We start from the raw sequence: 18,319 nt of genomic DNA, 5'->3' as shown, positions 1-18,319 counted from the left end.
TGTGGAAAAAAACCCCAACATGTCGTTATACTTCAGCCACTAAATGATCATCAGTTTGGTTCAGACTATACGTGATTAAGTCTTTATTCCCTGGTAGCATGGAGTGATATCAAGAAAGGAAGAGTGTTAGGAGAGTTGCTACATAGCTGAGGGGCAGCTGACTGAAAAGGTGACAAAGGTTCTATTTTCAGTATCACAAACCAGAGCATCTTGTAAGAGGCACAAGTAATTTTTTTTTTCTTCGTCCTGTCTTATAATAAGTCTTACCTTTTATTTTCCTTGTTCGCCAAACAGAAACCCATAAATCTGTTTGTTTGTGATATAACTTGATATAACTTGATAGAACTAGTATTTAAAACTGAGGAATAATACTACAAGTATTTTTCCACATATGGTAAGCCATTCCCGTTGTAGCGGTAATTCATATCCCATCTTACTGATGGCCTGAGCAGTAAGGAGGAAGCAGTGGAGCTGTCGGTGTCCACACAGCCTCTTAGAGCTGTGAGATCCTTAGGCACTGCAGTTTAATATGTGAACTCTCCACCAAAATTCTAGTAATCTACATCTAGTACTTGGCTATTGAAGACAACCTTTTAATAAAATTATTAACATTATTTTTAAAATGGGAAAATATTGTTTGCATTTGCCTACCCTCACCCTTATTCCAACTGAAGATGGTTTCAGAACCTCACTTGTCTGTTAATTTGAAAAATGTTCAGGTGTAAGTACATGGGTGTAATCTCTCTCTTCTTTTGAGTAGTCAGAACTCAAAGCATTGCTTCCAGACACATGTGGACTGGAACCCCTTATCAGGAAATTCTCTCCATTCAGAAAGAACTGCTTGAAAGAACAGGATGAGGCCCCAAAGCATGTCTTGGCTGAATGGTCAACTTCATAAATCATCTCTTCCTGTTTTGAACTGTTTAAGGCTGCACAAGTAACTTTTGTAGAAGTAAATTGTGCCAAGTGTTCCACAAATCAACTGGCTCACTAAATACCGGTCTTGTGAATACAGTCAACCTATTGCTGACTGATGGTGCAGGGATATGTGATACAAAGAAAAAGTAATTGAGGCCAAATTGCCCTCCTCTTCTGCAGCTGCATCTTACATTAGAAAATTCCAACGATAACTGATTGTAGTAGTTGGAAGATTAAGCTTCTGAGTGTTTATCCATCCTAAACTGAACCATAGAAGGAATGTCATATAATGCACGATTGTTTATGGCTTGGTTCCTCTCTTATAACAGTTTTGTACTGTGGACTCCAGTAAGTCCGTTTGTGACCTCCTGTATTTATTTATATTAAGGAAAAAGTTGAGCACAAAGTGACCATTAAAAAAGAAAGTACATGTGCTAACCTGATGGGCTGGGAAAGTCTGTGGGGCAGAACGCATCTGGAAAGCTGTTCCAAAGCGAGCAAGTAACAGGAGAAGGTTGTGATAGACCCATTGGACAGGAGCTGTTGAAGATAGCTGGGAACAGGTAGGTGATAGTCCCAGTCTCTGTGATGCAAATGAATATTGGCAGCTGCTATATATGCCAAGTGAGTGTATGATTTATAGAAGGACTTGCAAGCGAAATAAAATCAAAACATCCTCTTAAAGTGTTTGTAAGCATTATTACTCTATTTAATGTAGGTAATAGATAGGGGAAAATGAAGTGAGTATTTCTTTCAGTGGTTGCACAAATGACTTCCAAGTGTTTACTACTTGCACTTTCCTGCTTATGATCAAATTTGTCATTACATTACTCTGTAATGTGAGGGAATAAAGAATTAGTTCTTAATGGATGTATGTCTCTTGTCCTACATAATACAAACCCAGAAGGACTCCAGTCTAGTTATTAAAGTTTGCTGCGAGGAAGCCTCTGGATTTCTTTGCATGTATGCAGGGACTCGCTGCATAATCTATGAGGAAGTAATTTATCCTCCTGGCCTGCTTGTGCCTTCATTTACAAAGTGGGGATAACAATATATATCTTTATTGCACAGTTTTGTACTAAATGATATTTGTAAAGTTCTTCAAATCCCAAAGGGAAAGATGCTTTGGAAGTACAAGTACTGCTGCAATCAATGAAGTAATCTCATGCCTGCACTAATGCCTCTTCTGCCACTGATGTAACAGCATTTCTTTGGATACGTAGAATATTAATCTTTAGAATTTCTAACAAAAAATGTTACTCGAAAATATTATTTAGATTCTACGTTATAGTCAGATGTAGCTACAAGTGAATCCGATGTGTATCTGCTCTAATTATTTCTTAATAGTTCACGAGCAACATCTGGCAGAGCGTTGGCTTCTATGAATGCTACCCATATATTTTTTTTTCCAATTTCATAAACACATTATGACAAGAATAGGGGGGTCCCAAGCAAACTGTGCAACCTGCATTCCCTTATAAATGCACATGCCTTACGTGACTGCCAGAAAAGGACCTATATGTGCATAACTGTGAATTTGTCCTGTGTGCAGTCATACACACTCTATTTGTATGTGTTTAATTGCATGCACCCTTTTAAAGTTTTGTGGACAAATTTCTCACTGGCTTCAGCCTGAATTTTCTCTTATTCCAAAGAGAAGGAGCTCATTTCTGTCACTACAACTGCTGTGGTAATCATTAAATCTCAGTGAAAGTCAGACAACTGCTTACTGTATGTTAATGAGTGTTGAAGTGTTGCCAGTGCAGATGGAAGATCCCTTTAAGTGGCCAGGACAATATAAATAATGCATTATATTGCTGGAAAACACCTGCTAGGGAGAAGGATGGAAAATAGCTCTCACACACACTGGTTAGATAATTATATTGTGAAATGCAACAAAATCTGTGCCAATTCAACCCAGATCCTGTGGCACACGGGGGCCAGTCCGCCTTCTGCTGCCATGGGCAATCCCAGCTGGATCATCTCCCGCAGGGTGAGTGTGCCTGGGGAGAAGGGCTGGGCAGGAAAGCTGTTTTTTCCTTTACGTGTGCTGCTCTGCACACACAGCACCAGCTTTGAGGAGTTACCGTAAGCCTAACTGAAGCTGGTTTTACTTTAAAAGGCACATAGGGTTAGGTCAGAAATAGAGCCAGTCCATTAACACGTGAGCAAGAAAGTCATTTAAGCATCTAACACCAGGGAATAATGCCAATAAGTCTGTATTAGAGCTTGAGAAGGCCAAGCCCCTTTTAATAATGGATGTGCCTAATAATCTATCTTATACAAATTTTTTCTCTCTATTTTTAATATACATTATTTTACTAGTGTTCTGTTTTTAATATTAGCACATCAGGATAAATAGAATGTGTTGCAGGAATTCAGGATAGATAGGAGGGGAAGTGTGAATGAAAAATAGGGAAGTAGTAAATAACTGCTGAAAAGAGAGCCCCCTGTGAATACACCTAGTCGTTCTGATGTATTAATGTATCTTATACTGCAGTCACTTCACTTATCAATGTTCCAAGAATATGCTGCAAAAGCAAAGAAAAACAAGATACTCATTAAAGATAAGCTGATGATCTGTTGGTGTCTGATAAACTTACTGGAACACTCGCTATCAGAAAATACCGTCTATTTATATGAATTTTCCTGCTTGCTGAGGTATTGCACTGCAGCCATTTTCTCCTGACTGCCTCCTGTCAATGCAGTAATGTGCTATTATGTGTGTGTGCTGAGAGGAAAATAGGATCACAAGAAATTTCTGTTTGAAGAAGTCTTTCATGTATTTTAGCCCATCATCGCTGCATTATTTCTAGTGTAAAATGAAGAAATTGAAAATAAATAATTTAAGAGGCTAACATAACCTAGATTTTCCTCATTTGATGGCCTCCCAAAAATAAAGAGGTACTGCTTATGAAGTTGATAATGTATTTCATGTCATGTGTAGCATTTAAAAGTAAACATCCCACACTTCATAACTGAGATACCAATCACAAGACTGTACTTTGGAATTTCTAATTTTAGTATTAACTTACAAAGCATTTATTTCTCATAGAGGGGCTGGATTATTTGCTACAGCAATCCAGATAGCAATGGTGATCCATTCAGGAGTCTCAGAACGCATGGATGGGTTAGGAAGGGGGGAGACTTTGCATTGTGATTGTAAAGCAGCTAGGTACTAATTATCCCTCTTCGGATAATGGAAGTTAAGGCTGACACTTGATTATGATACTTCAGGCTTTTAGTTCTGGTAGCTGATAATGAGCTAGTGGTGATTTTCAGAGATGCTGAACATTTGACGTTTCCTAGCAAAAGCCAGCATGTGACAAACAAGACAGAGGCTGCCTGGTGTAAATCTAATGCAGTGCTCACAAAGTTTTGGTGATGTGCTTCCTACAAAAATCATGCTTTGTTCCCTTAAATTAGGGATAATTCTTAATTAGATTGTATTGCAAATTGGAGAGTGCCACACCTCTCCTAATGCTTCTGTTACAGGTCTAAGTACAGTCAGCGTGGCATCTCAGGTGTCACAGCAAGATGACAGGCTTATGATGTGGAAATCTCAAAGCCAATCCCAGTCTACTTCCCACTATTTTTTTCTTCTCACTGACATCCCAAACATGACCCAACTAGCAAAGCCTGTCTGAACTGCTTTTTAAAGAATATTTGTAGCTCTCCAACTGTTGTAGATCTCTTAGGTTTTAAAGTTGCTGTTGGTTATATTTTTCCATCTTAATTCCTTCTGTATACAGGCAGGGCAGATCATTATGTAAGATATGACTGATGTTAGGTTCAGTTACTCTTGACTTTTATTAGGGTAGCACAGATCAGAATAAAACTCAGTCTTTCATCAAGCAAGAAAAAAGAAAACTTAATCTTTCAATAGAGAGACAACTAAAAATAGACAGCGGAGGGACCAAATTTGCCATGAAACTGTTAACTTACTGAGCTTTTTCATGCAGTCTCGTAGCCTGGTTTCTAAACTGAGTACACGCTGGTGTAGTTCCTCATAGTCATAAGCACCAATTTCTTCCTGAATCCCAGTGAGGACAGTAGACAGATTCCTAATTTCCTCCTTGAATTGGGTGATTAATTTGGCATCAGTTTTGTATTGTTCCAGAACTGGGATCAGTGGCAGGAGCTCATCCATCTTTTCTTTCAACTCCTGTTAAAGGCAATCAAATGTGTGTTAGAGCAGTTTAAAGGAGTTCAATCCCCTGATTCTTTTAATGTAGCATTTATGCTTGATTATTAAAATGACTTGAAAATTATTGTTGATTTTAGTTACATATCTGTTATTAGTGTATTGTGAAAGTCTTAGAAACCCCAGACTTAATGGTAGTAAGCAGTAGATAAAATTCATGAGAGACTAGTATTTCTACTGGAAGTACAGAATTACCTTCAAGTGATCTGAATCAAACCTGCTGAAGATCTGACTTTCCATCCAGGGCATCTAAACCCCCACTAAGTGTATCTTTCTTGAGAGAAGATGATTAGGCCTGAACACGCAGTGACGTTCAAGGAGGTCATACCTGGTTTACAGTGCTGATGTAGTTGGTGAACAGTTAATTTCTATTTCGCCACTGAATTTGTTTTGAATGGCTGTTGAACCCTGTTTAGTTCTGGCTCGGTCACAGTGATACAAACCTCTTTCTTCTGAAGTCAAAACCCCATGGTTCTTAACTGTGCTTTGTCATCATGCTACATCGTTAGGTCCCTTTGAACTTCCTCAGCTGATCTTTCTTCTGGACTATCACAAATCATTTTTTTTGTCTATGTGTAGTTGTTGTTGCATTGCCAATCCTACTTTTAAACACTGATTAAATAAAATAAGGCTCCACTTTGGAATCTTGCATTGTCCCTTTCTCAGACTTTTGCCGAGTCATAGACTTTGAGAATTTGTCTGAGTTTGTAACCTATATTGGCTACTTATCTTTAATTTCTTAATTATTCTTTTAAATGCACCTTTATTAAACTGTTTGAGGTTGTTCTTTATTTGGTTATTATTCTGTAGAAAACCTCAAAGAATCCTTGCAGTCAGAAGGTTTTGCTTTATTGAAATGCAGAGAGGTTTGTCCCTGATGTATCATCTGTATATAGAGATTTGCATCTCTTTTTATAATTTGAGGTAACAGCAGGACTTCTGAGCAAATGCTAGAAGAGACATGAGGAGATGCAAGCCTGGACAAAACAAGGCAGTGGATGGAAATAAAGATATGTTAGGCACCAGCATTAGGTGATAATAGACACTGGGAACAGATGAGGACACACAGGGAGAGGCAGGGGGGTTAAAAAAAATCAAGTCCTGAAGAATAGCTGGAGTAGTCAGCAGGTGAAAGGGGAAAGCAGAACAGATCGAAACGGAAGCCCAAGCACAAGAAAGAGGTGTGGAAGCAAATGCGGTTAGAGGTTAGCGTAGTCACTGAGGTGTGCGGAGATGTGCACGCAGTTTGTTACATCACTTGTATTACAGATGCACTAAGCAGGGCAGGACATTTCCCAAATAAATGACATGATGATGCCAAATGTATTTTTGCTAAGGAAATGTAAAAGAAGCTGACAGGCAGGGTCACCATTTGAGCTGTTTGAAGATCTACCTCTGCATTTTTGCCTCTTGAACTTTTTCTACGACAGCTTGAGAGTTTTGCAGTATCTCTTCATCATCTACCTAATATATCTATGCTGTTTTAACAATTGCTTTCATATTGGAATTATTATTTACTCAAAATAAAGACTTATGTGTTGTTAGGAAGTGTATTTTGAACACAGGTCATCTTAATAGCTAGAAAATTGCATTTTAAATTATAAGCGGATATGTCATTGTAAATGGATTTGAGAGTATTAGTTCTATTATCAAGGGGTCTTCCAATGACATTACAGTAGCAGAATTACTGAAATGGGCAGAAGTGGAGAGTCTTTTTGTCTACAGTTAAAACTATTTTTTATTTGACTGTTTTTATTAAAAACTTAACTTGAGCCTAGTGTATGCCTCTTAAAACAAACAGTTTTTTTCTCCTTGATGACAAGGAGAGCAGGCTTTGTGGCACAGAAAGCAGAGCTCCAGGGGCCAAAGCTTTTCTCACTTCATTTTGAAATGATGAACTTGGGCTTTGGTTTTGTGGGGCAGTGAACTGCAAAAAAAGATGGGTAAACCGCAATGGGGAAAATGCAAAGCTTGTAAAAGATCTGGAAGATAAAACAGGTTTAAAATAATTAGTGAAGGTAACTTATTTCTGATAGGATTTATACCAGACAAACTTTCATTTGAGCAAACTGCTGTAACTTTTTGTGGCGACCAGGTATTTTGCCGGCCTGGCGTAGAGTACTGATTTGACTGAATCTGACCGTATGCTCAAGTGGGTTCTGGGTGAAATTTGTACTATTTGGTTCTTATCAACATGGAACTACAAGTGTTAGAATGTCACACTTCCACACTTCTGTAAAGGACAGAAAGATTATTTTTTTTTTTTGGTGTGTGTGTGTGATAAAATAATTTTACTGGTTTCTGCTGACACTCCTAGGTTGTTGCTGTGATGAGTGGTTCAATAACTCATTTGTATTGCAACACAGGTAGGTGGTAGGCATATTCTGGCACTTCTTGCCTGCTGATATGAGAGGTTAAGGTATATCCAGAATGAGTTTCTTTGTCTCAGGAAAGATGAAGCACTGGAATGTGAAATTTCAGAAAGTCAGCAGCATGTTGTATTCTGTTGACCTTTTAAATTACTCTGTAATTTGGCTGGAAATCTGTTTTATACTCTTGGCAAACCCTCAAACTGAAGTTAAATGACTGACCAACACAAATATTGAATATTTAAAAGGTTAGAGTACTCCAGAAATCTGCTACCTTTGACACTGTGTATCAGGCATTCAAATTTTGATATTCTGTTCCCAAGGACAACTATAACAAAAATACAGAATGTATTATGACATTATACAAATGTGTTGTTATTGTAGCAATGAGTGATGAAGGGGAAAAATGATGGAGATGTTTCTTACTACCTGAAAATAATGGGACGTATGTGCTAAAACTCTAAACTAACAATGATGGATGACATAAGGAGTAAAGTTTGATAGTCAGATCATTAGTGTACTTAATTCCTGATATTATTAAGGCCCACTGGATATTCAGTGTCTCTGAAAAATAAATTAGACTTGTTAGCTATGTAATTGTTCAGGTACCTAACTGTAGCACCACTTAGAAAATTAAGTCCATTTTATGAACTTTCATAAACACTTCAAAATATATGCATGGTTAACATAATATAGTCCCCAGAATGTATTTTCTGGACCCTATCTTTCTGTCTTGCTGTCTTGAAATATCCATTTATTAGACTTCATATTTAAAGAACTTAAATAGGTCCTTTAACATTTTTTCCTTAAGAGTACTTCAGATTGCTTTTTCAGAAGACACAATGCTATTTTGTAATGCCTATGACCTTCCTTCCACACCAAAGATTGGCTTGTAGTTTTTGCTGTCATTAAAATTCCTTGGAAGTCTTTTTTAATCACACAAATGTGACTGGGAATGATTACACTCCTGTCCTATCCCAAAATCAAAATAGCAAACTGTCAGACATGAAACTGGACCTTAATTGTAGTGGATAAAAATTACAATAACCTGATTTATTATAGGCTTTCTTGCCTTCAGCTGCAGTAAATGTCAGGCAATGGTAAAAGTGCAGAACTCTCTAGTTGTTTGCTATTAATTCCATTGGATCTTCCCATTTATTAGTGGAGCCTGAATGAATATTAATTTATCAGTATGACATGCACATCGATACAGAAAAAAACAAGAATCTGTTATAGTGACATTTCTCTAGTGACTTAATAATTAATGGTTACTCCCTATTACAATTAAATTGAACAGAGCAAAAGATTATAATCATAAAGGAAGATTTATTATGCTTTTCTTTTTAATATTGCTTTGTCTGAGCATTTCAAACTGAAATGTTAGTACTCCACGCATTGCTGCTTAGTACATTGCTTCCAGCAGGCTTTCAAAGTTAGTGTTAAAATCAAACCTACTTGAAAATGCTTTGTCATTAAAGTCTTCCGATCATCTTCAATTTGCCGAAACTTGGCCTTCAGCCCTTTCATTTGTGTTTCCATTTTTAAAACATACTGGAAATCCCTCTGAGTCCGTAGATTTAAAACTTCAATAGATTGGGACATATTCTGAACCTGTTAAAGAAGAACACTCTCTCAATGCACTTTTTTGTTGCTTAACTTTTTTTCCTGGTGTAATTAAATATCAGGCAATAAAATGAGCTAATGTCAATGCTTTAGTTATGAGTCATTTATACCACAGTATAGCTTTAAATTCCATAACTGCAAGGCAGTACCAAAATTGTGGAACAGGGCTAACAGCGGGCTATCAGCAGTGACACCTTGAAGCTGTAAACAATTTGGTCTAGCTTCTTTGGGGCACAGAGAGATCCTTTCAGCACCATTATTAACCCTCTCAAAAAAGGCTGTTAGGCAGCAGAGTCTACTTTGGCACTTGTAGTAGATGCTGACTGGTGTGCAGAATGTGCTGTATGGCGTGTGTTTCCTCCCAAGCACTTCAGGACAGACAGGACTGAGATTGGGAGATTTTGGTTAGTATGAAGAGCATGATTTTGACTGTTAGTAGGCACTTATATAACAATTCTGTTTTGTGAATTCATGAGACTATCCAGAGATAAGCTGGGGTGTGCCCATCATTGAATAGGTGTTTGCTTATCATTTGGTAAGTAGATAGAAAATTAGAAATTTTATTCAATTTTCTCATTCGTAGAAAAACACTTTTCCAGATGAGAAGTAGTGAATGTTCAGGTAACATTTGTAGAGCAAGTGACTTTGTAGCTATAGCGAGCACTTTTACCACAATGAAGCAAGAATAACTGTCACCTAGAGTGACTTATATACATATTTTGACATTATCTGTTACAAAAGCAATGCTTTTGACAGTCATAAAAATGACACATTTTGCAAGTGCAGTTATTCCATTTCAACAGGTGTTTTGTTTTCCCAAAACATGAAAAAGTAGATTGTACCATATTTATGTTTTGGTTAAAGAGAAAAAAAACAAGGAAACCTACCTTCCTAATAAAAGACAAACCCAGCAGCATTCCTGTTGTTTGCAAGAGTATGCAATATTTTACATGATATTCATGTTTGAAACCAATACATTGTGGCTTACAGAATGTGTGGATTCAGGAAGTCCTCTTAAAGTGCTCTTAAAAATAGTATACATTAGTCATTGTGCAGTTACCAGTAGTGCTTCATAGTAAGTATTTTTAATGAAAAAAGTTAATGTTTCTCTTTTATTTGCTTTCGAATTGTTGAAAGCAGGAAAATAAAGCCCTTTGGGTTTTGGAAGAGTGTTCCATTTGGCAGAAGCAGCATTCATGTAGAGACTCTAAATGACTCTGCATGGATTTAGTCAAATTATAATATGACATAACATACACATTATTACCACAGCTCTATTCATAACAACACGTTTTAGGTTCTTTTCTGTGGCAGCTCAAAAACTGTGTTGAGATCTTAACACCCCCCAGTCCCCACCCCAAAAGAAGGTAAGGTGGTTTATTTGGTGGTGGTGTGGGGTTGTGTTGGTTGGTTGGGTTTTTTTTTTCATTATTATTGTAGCATTTGGGAAATCTGCTAGAGCAAAGACTCTTCCTCTGGTAAGTTAACAGCGTTGAGTGGAGGTCGCTCCTTCTCTGTGTGCTGGGTCACCAATGTCCTCTCCCTGCATCTCGTGCTATGGGCCCTGTCACAACCTGAAACTAAGGCCCTGCTGAAGTTCACAGAGGTTTAGGGAGGGCAAATCTGCAGGGATCTGGTGCTATATTAGCACTGGAGTGATTTTTCTATAGCTAGAAAAATGCTGAAAATTGTATGCTAAAAATGTATTTTTCAGTCTGTATTTTATGTTGCTTTCTGCTGCTTCTCAAACACTCAGGCCTGAGGTTCTGCACCACTGGCTGTGGTACAATAACTATAACCTTGGTGACTTGTACAGGGAATGCAGAACGATAGTTTGTGATTTCTTGGTTGCAGCATTTTTCAGATGTTGATGCATAGTAATGCTTGCCAGGTTTTACTATACATGGAATAGTGGATAATGCTGGAAGTAGAAATTGCCTTGTTCAGGCAAAATTTGCACCACTAGAGAATAAAGAAATAGTAGTATTAGAGGAAAGAACAAACGAAAGAAAATTAGAACCATTTCTGTTCTGTACAGTCAGCTTTGCAGGTGCTATCATGTCTGTATCTTGTTATTTGTTAATAAGATCCAAGGAATGACCTTCAAGTGTCTCATATGATTGAAGCAGAAGCTATAGTTTAAAATCCCACAGCAACTAGCTAGTTTGAGGTGGGATTTGTAACTGTTTTTACACAGAAAAATCAGTCCTGTCTGTGTGTAAATAAGAATTTTGGGAGGAGGGAACGAGAAGGAAGATGCAACTTGAGTTTGCTAGGTAAGTGCCTTGGGGGTAGGAAAGGTGTGATATAAGGAAAATAGACAAATAATGATCAGTGGTGAGAACACAGTAGGGGATATACCCTGAAGAAATATATTTATTAGAGAACTATTCAGTACTCCATTATGTATTAAGCTTAGAGGGAAAAGAGTGGATTTCCATGGGAAGTTTAGTGATTAAAAGGAGGAATTTGTTGGGAAAACTTACCTTCTCCAGCAGTTGTCTGAGTTGCCTGCTTTTGGCATCTCTTGAACATAGGTTTTGTTCGGGTGCAACAACAGTGCAAATACAACGGCCATCAGGATCCTGGGCTGAACTATAAACTTGCCACCCTTCCTTGGGGCTAATCTGAGTCTGTAACAACAGAATAGTAAAAATAAAGGGAGCTGAACTGATTTTCTCGTTGTTTGAAAAACAACGACCTCAGAATACTTTTGTTTATTTTTGCAGTATGCCTTTGCAATGAGGTTCCTCCTAGTCAACATTTTATTACTCTCTTAACTAATCAGGTTGGTCGTTCCACACAGTTTTGTCATCTCTCACACCTTTGTATAGTTCTCTAGAAGTGCCCAGCTCACATTGTCTCCAGGGTGGATGAGAAGAGTTTCCTGCTTGTGATTCAGCACAGGCTAGTTCATTTAATTCTTTGCAAAGGGATGTTAAGGTGTTTCATCAGCAGAGAACAAACATGTCCTTTCAGCCTGAATGACTTTTACTTTAGACTAATGGAAACAACAAAGGCAGAAAAGAACAAATGCAAAACCCCAAAGAAGACAGCACAGTGTATGTGACTCACACGTTGGGAATTGGTTCCGAAGTGGTTGGGGATGTAGGTTTCAGGTTTGCTCTCAGAGACGCAGCACGCAGAAAACTGCTCTGCATTGGCTTCTCCTGCACACGCAGCACGGGGAAGAGCCCCACTGCAGGCTGGTACTCACAGGGCTCTGCTTAGCTTAGGTAACTCGGGCTCATGGCAAGCATGGCACAGAGCAATTAAGACATTGCCTGTCCTTCACTGGCACAGAATAATTCTGGAAATTCCTAATCTGTTACTTTGCTTGCAGAGCGGGCTAACACTGTGCTGCATTTAAAGTTTGTGTGATACCTTCTGAGAGTAGGTATCTATCTATTTAATGGCAGGTGTCATAGAATCGCTTTGTTTGGAAGAGACCCTCAGGATCATCAAGTCCAACTATGAACGTATAGAAATACACAGCAGAAGAATGAGAGAAAACATTATAATGATATGATTAAAAAGATTCAGATGATGGAATTAAAACTAATGGACACAAGAAGTAATTATTTTACTTTCTTTTTAATCTCTAATTTAAAGTTAATATTACGCATTATTCTTTTCTAATAATATAGTAGTGACTACTGAATTTCATAGTACAGATGCTAATGGATACCATTGAAATAATTTTGGTCTGGACACAGTTGGAATCAGTTACTAATTATATTATAAAAATGTACTCAGTGTCAGCATGGAGAGTAATTCTTTAAACTGGCAGGCTCTGATATTGATACTTTAGTGGTGGCTTAGTGCAGAGCAAACTGCAGAGCTCCTCACCTCAGAAGAGGTGCAATATCTCTGCAGACTGTGAGGTTAGAAAAGAGCACAGACTTTTCACAATAATGATTCTTCTGAAGAAGTCATTGAAGCTAGCAGTGACCTCTTCTACTGCAGAGTTAATGGAAAACTCAAAATTGTATTGTTCTCCTGGTTTGCAATGAAAACCAAAGTGTCATAATGTAGATGACTGTAAAAAGGGGACAGCTGAACTTGGCTTAGGTTTTGCTGGAAAGGCATATCCAGAGCTCAGTGCTAAATTACACTGCCTCTATGGTGTTCTCTTTGCCTTAATCTAGGGCAAAGGGAATCTAATTTAAGACATGGAGAACAATAAAAAATAACCCAAATTACATCTGCGGAGACAATTTAACTTGGTTTTGAGCAGCAACTAAGATTGTAAGCTTGAAAAAGTGCAGCCTATCAAGGCTGGTAACCCTTGCAAAGTATAAGCTCTGTTCACTCCAGTGGAGTCCATGATTCTCTGTAGAATTTATGCCCGGTGTTGTCATGCAAGAGCAAGGAAACAGAGTGCAGGAGCCTAGAGCTTGGAACTGTAATTCCTTTAGAACAGAAATACTTAATATGAGTACATTTAGATTGGTAGCAACTGGGTTTACTTTGTTCAAGTAAGTTTTCTACAGTGGAGCATGTATGAGGTAGGAGGATCACACAGAGTCTGTAGTAAACCCATTGTAACCTGGGCTGTGCTATCAGAGGTACTTATGTATTCCAGTGATGTCATGAGTGTGTCTCTCGGCTTTAGCTAAGGAAAAAAAACACCCACAACTTTATTGATTAACTCAGCAGATATTTTCTTATGGTGTGTAACATACGGCTTGATTTTTAAAAGTAACTGCTATTTGGGAAGATATGTCTCCCAGTGAGAGGCTGTCAGGCCCAACATGAGTGCATGGTTGTTGGCTGGCTGTACAGAGGTAAGTGCTCGCATGGTGCTCCTACCATTTAGGCTGCAGTTCATTGTGGTATTCTGAGGTTCCCTGTATTTGGGCCATCAGAGTTCATTCATTAATTAGGATGGGTAATATGAGTGATCACAAAGAAAAACAAGCACATGCCTTTTTTTCTTCCATTATTTTTTTTAGTTTGACATTTAATCCCTACTCAAGCAGAAACTGCTGTGCAGGGAAAGAGCTACAAAGCATCAAAACCTTACAGAAACCACTGAATATATTCTTCAAATGCAGGCTTAGTGCTGACAGGCCTTAGTAAACAAACGAGAAAAAGAAACAACAAGTAGACAACAGCAATGATAATAAATTATGCTAGTGCTTGAAAATCTGGGGAAAACAGAGGTGTCCGTACAAAGACCAGTATTAATCATTGCCTTGGCAGGGTGCTGTGCTGCACACTTACTTCACTTACCTCCAAAAGATTTATTTTTTCACTTGCACTTTTATATATTCTGATAAAGCTGTTACAGCTGCCTCCATTGCTACTAGTGACAGGGCAAAGAGCAGTACATATACTCAATATGGTTGCTTAAATATAAACAGTATTTTTCAGTTTGTCTTGCAATTTTGATCCTGGGACTGGAACAGAGCTGAAAAGAGGAGACCCCTTCCCCAAGCCCACATCCTTGTACAATTCTTCCAGCTGAAGGGAGGAAATTGGGAGGTTTTGTTCTTTTTTCCTGGTCCAACACACACAATTCATGAGCTGTGTATGTGCTAGGAAAGAACTGGCGAAGTGCACGTGCTGCACTGTTTGCTGGACGAGCTCCCAGTGGGTAACTCTTGATGGTGGTTAAAAACAGGGATGACCTCAGTATTGCTGAGTACCTGCGGCATAAAATCTCTCAGCCAACATATCAAGTTTAGAAGAAGGTAGCAGATTTAGGGTGCTTGGTTTTATGCAGAAAGAACCCCACATGATTCAAGTGTGGTTATTTTTTTGTTTGTTTCGTTTTGTGTGGGGTTTTTTTTTGGTTTTGTTTTTCACTTGGCAGATGTTGCCAAGCTGAGATAATCAGGTTTTTATGATTGGTTTCCCAGCTCTACAGGCTGCCACCCCTCTTGAAACATAAAATATGTTTCCAACTCAGTGAGTGCAAAGAGCACTATTTCAATAATCTTTAGGAGGCATTTATATCAGCAGGACTCTACAGTAGCCAAGGGAAGCATGAGAGTTTACACTACTGGGAATTTGAGCATGGTACTCTATATAAACACATATATGTGTGTGTGTTTCAATAACTATTGTGTGTGTCTTAGTTACTCAGTTACAACTTTAAACTTGGATTTAAATGTGATAGGGAGCTTTATTACTTATAATACATTGCCACAAGAACTAGTAATACATACTATAGTAAAATGAGCACAAGTTACATCTAAGGAAAATGAAATAGAGCTTTTCCTTGTCTTACTTTCTTACTGCTCTAAAACATAACACCTCTCTTACAGCATCATGTATTTAATTTTAAAGTAGTAATATTTAAAGTATAAGTGCGGTCATTTTCTGCAGTAATGGATTTCCTGCATGCATATGTTCAATTAATTAAATGTTGATTAAATGTATCATTTTTAGTTACAACTAAAATGCTCAGTTCTGAGCATAGTGAACTACTGCACAAGTAGTTAAATGTAGATTTTACATAACATACTATTATGTAAACAACTGATTGCAGTTAAAGATACAGAGAGTGTTTTACTAAACATTTAGGAAAACAGCGTTCTAGTTTACTTTATGTATATCAGTATAGTGTTCCCTCTTGTCCAATTAGGTATTACTTTAATATTTAGGCTTCTCATGAGTAGTTAATCACAGCTTCTCTGTAGGTCTTCATTAACAGAGGTTGCTGTATATAAGTATCAACCATACAAAGTGATATTTGTGTCATTTGTAATGACACATATCAGCCTTTCTTAAATTCTGGTGCCCAGCCTCTTAGAAGCAATTTTCTTTTGTTTCTAACAGCTATTTATTTGCTTAACTGTACTCCGATAAAGGAAAATAGGAAACAATCAGACTACTTGCATATTGTAGTGAATAACTAACATTCAGCCAAAAAGAAACTTACTGCTAGATATTTTTTTTCTTAATAATGCAATGGATTTTTCTGGAGCAGTAAACATAGGAAAAAAAGTCTAGACAAATGAAATTACACTGCCGTACTATTTTTAGCATTTCACACTCAAGATGGTGTTTGTTCTCAAATATTTAAGGAGACTATTTAGAAATCTTTCCTTTCATAGTAAGACCACAACATGCTCACCAATGTGCAGTTTTAAGATGCCCGAAGAGAAGCATGCATTAAACGATGACAGGAAGATTAGTAGCTTAAAAAGAGATTTACAAAGAGGCAACAAAGTACAGCTTTTGCTGGCACTTAAATACTGCTTCAGCATTAACATGGCTTGCAACACATCAGAGCTACTTACTAGAGTATCTGAAGTGATTATTCTGGTGGTATTTAGTCCTACTAGAGATGGGAGAGTTTGGGACATCCAGTTTGAGATCATTGCCATGGTACTAAGAACAGCACCAAGCTTCAGCAGTGGAGGACTCATTGCTGTGGAGCTAATGAGGTTTCATGGTGACGGATGCTCATCCCGGTGCCGGCTGGCAGGGAGAGGCGTGACTGCAGCACGCAGCATCCACAGCAGGAGAGGAGATCAAGCTACCCACATTTAATCACCCATTTAAAACACTCGTATCCTTATTTGCCCTCTGTTTTTCTGCTCTTACTAACAAATACTTATGACTGTCTTACTCTGACCACTAAATAAGCAGCCCTTTCTATGCTGATCATCCCTGCAGTTTCCAGTGGGAGATGGCATTGGGTGAGTTACCTCTTTATAGGTGCTACAGAGTCAATTAGCATTTAATTAGTTCAGTCCTTGTGGAGTGGTATGTGTTCTGCCTGAAATGCAGAAGCCCAATCACAAACCCAAACCCAACCCCCAGTTCCCATCACTGCTTTGGTAGAAATATACTCATGTTTCCTTCTAAATATGATTCTACACTTGTGCAAGTGGATGGGGAAAGGGGAGAACTGTCAGCCTGCCCAGGAAAACACCAGAAACCTTTTTGAACCTTCCTTGATCTGTTTATCTCACATAAATTACAAACATCAGTGACTTTATAATTTGCACAGCTTGTTGTTAAGATAGTTATTGTTCATAAAAGAACACTGAAGCAGTAAAGATTCACATTTCTCAGTGTTCTTGTCAGTTTATAAGTTTTTATACTGAGAATTATTGCATTACATCCAGGGCTGGCAGACTTGGTATTTCGTCATTGCCATTTGAGTGGAAAGAGAAGACAGCTTGTGGGGTGCTCATGTAGCATTTTGAAGCTTCGTTTGGCTCTAATCTTCTGTTAAGTCTACTGTTCTCTAGTCCTATAGGTTCAGTAGCAATTTATCTTTTTCATAAATTTAGCAAATGTGGGGGGGGGAGAAGTGTAGAAATCATTGTGCCGTTGGGGTAGTTTTACCTTTCTCAGAATTTTTTTTAAAAGAAATGCTGGGCAAGTATTTCTAACAGCAGTTATTTTAGAGAGACCTTGTTTAAAAGTTTGCAGAGAGAGAGACTACTGTATATATTCCAGAGGCAGTTATGGACTTTGTTTCTGAATTTGCTTCCAAAAGACTATATTTTTCTTAAGGAATTTTGGTGGTTTGCATGAAGGAAACCTGTCATGAAACTAAAGGGAATCATTTTTATAGGAATGTGTGATCATGAATGCATTTGTTAAAGTTACTAAACCTCTGCAAACAGTTTTTCAGATTCTCAGAGCTCTCATTAAATCTCCTAACACTGTTGATACCTTTTGAGAGCCAGTGGTGACTCCACTTGGTGGTGTTCTGTTGACTCCAAAGGAATCAATAGCAGTATTAGGTTTCATAGACCAGCTTTTGCAGTGGTGTCTGTGCTTTACCCTCCGGGTGTGTCCTAGGGCCTTGGCCTCCTGCTTGTCCTATTTAGCATATGGCATAAGAAGCAGTTGGAGGCTCTTCTTGCCTCTGAGTGAGATCCTGTTACATTTTGATATAGGTTAAATAAAGTCTAATGTAAATGAGAATACAACCCAATGTTACATTATTACAACTGAGGTACAATGCTCTCTGTACTGTAAAAGTAATTAATGTCAGTTTTAGGAGTCCCAACAAAGCAAATGTCCCAAGAGTCAGCAATATGTGAACACACACTCATAAATGTTGAAAAATGTCCAATTACCTCCTGACTGGAGGAAAAGAAGAAGTGATTGTAAGAAAGAAGAGATGTGAAGTTCAGCAGCAGTCATTTAACCCTGATGTCAGCTTATTTAATGTATATTAAAAAAAAAAGCCTCATTCCCAAATATTTATTAAAATTCTAAATCGTGTTCATGA

At 37.9% G+C, this 18,319-nt stretch overlaps 1 protein-coding gene across 1 annotated transcript in view; it reads right to left on the bottom strand.

Annotated features, from left to right (window-relative positions):
- The window catches only part of OLFM3 (olfactomedin 3), a 58,022-nt gene that overhangs the window by 5,337 nt on the left and 34,366 nt on the right, over window positions 1-18,319 (bottom strand). Inside the window, exons 2-4 of the mRNA XM_065842703.2 lie at window positions 11,601-11,747; window positions 8,947-9,102; window positions 4,864-5,083 (exon numbers count right to left, since the gene is read on the bottom strand). Coding sequence (XP_065698775.1) covers window positions 4,864-5,083; window positions 8,947-9,102; window positions 11,601-11,747 — 523 coding nt within the window. The remainder of the gene's footprint in view (window positions 1-4,863; window positions 5,084-8,946; window positions 9,103-11,600; window positions 11,748-18,319) is intronic.

Source organism: Patagioenas fasciata, chromosome 6 (assembly GCF_037038585.1).
Source record: "Patagioenas fasciata isolate bPatFas1 chromosome 6, bPatFas1.hap1, whole genome shotgun sequence".
NCBI classification, from domain to species: domain Eukaryota; kingdom Metazoa; phylum Chordata; class Aves; order Columbiformes; family Columbidae; genus Patagioenas; species Patagioenas fasciata.
Note: the sequence above shows the minus strand (reverse complement) of the source record. Positions and strands in the feature narration are given on the sequence as shown.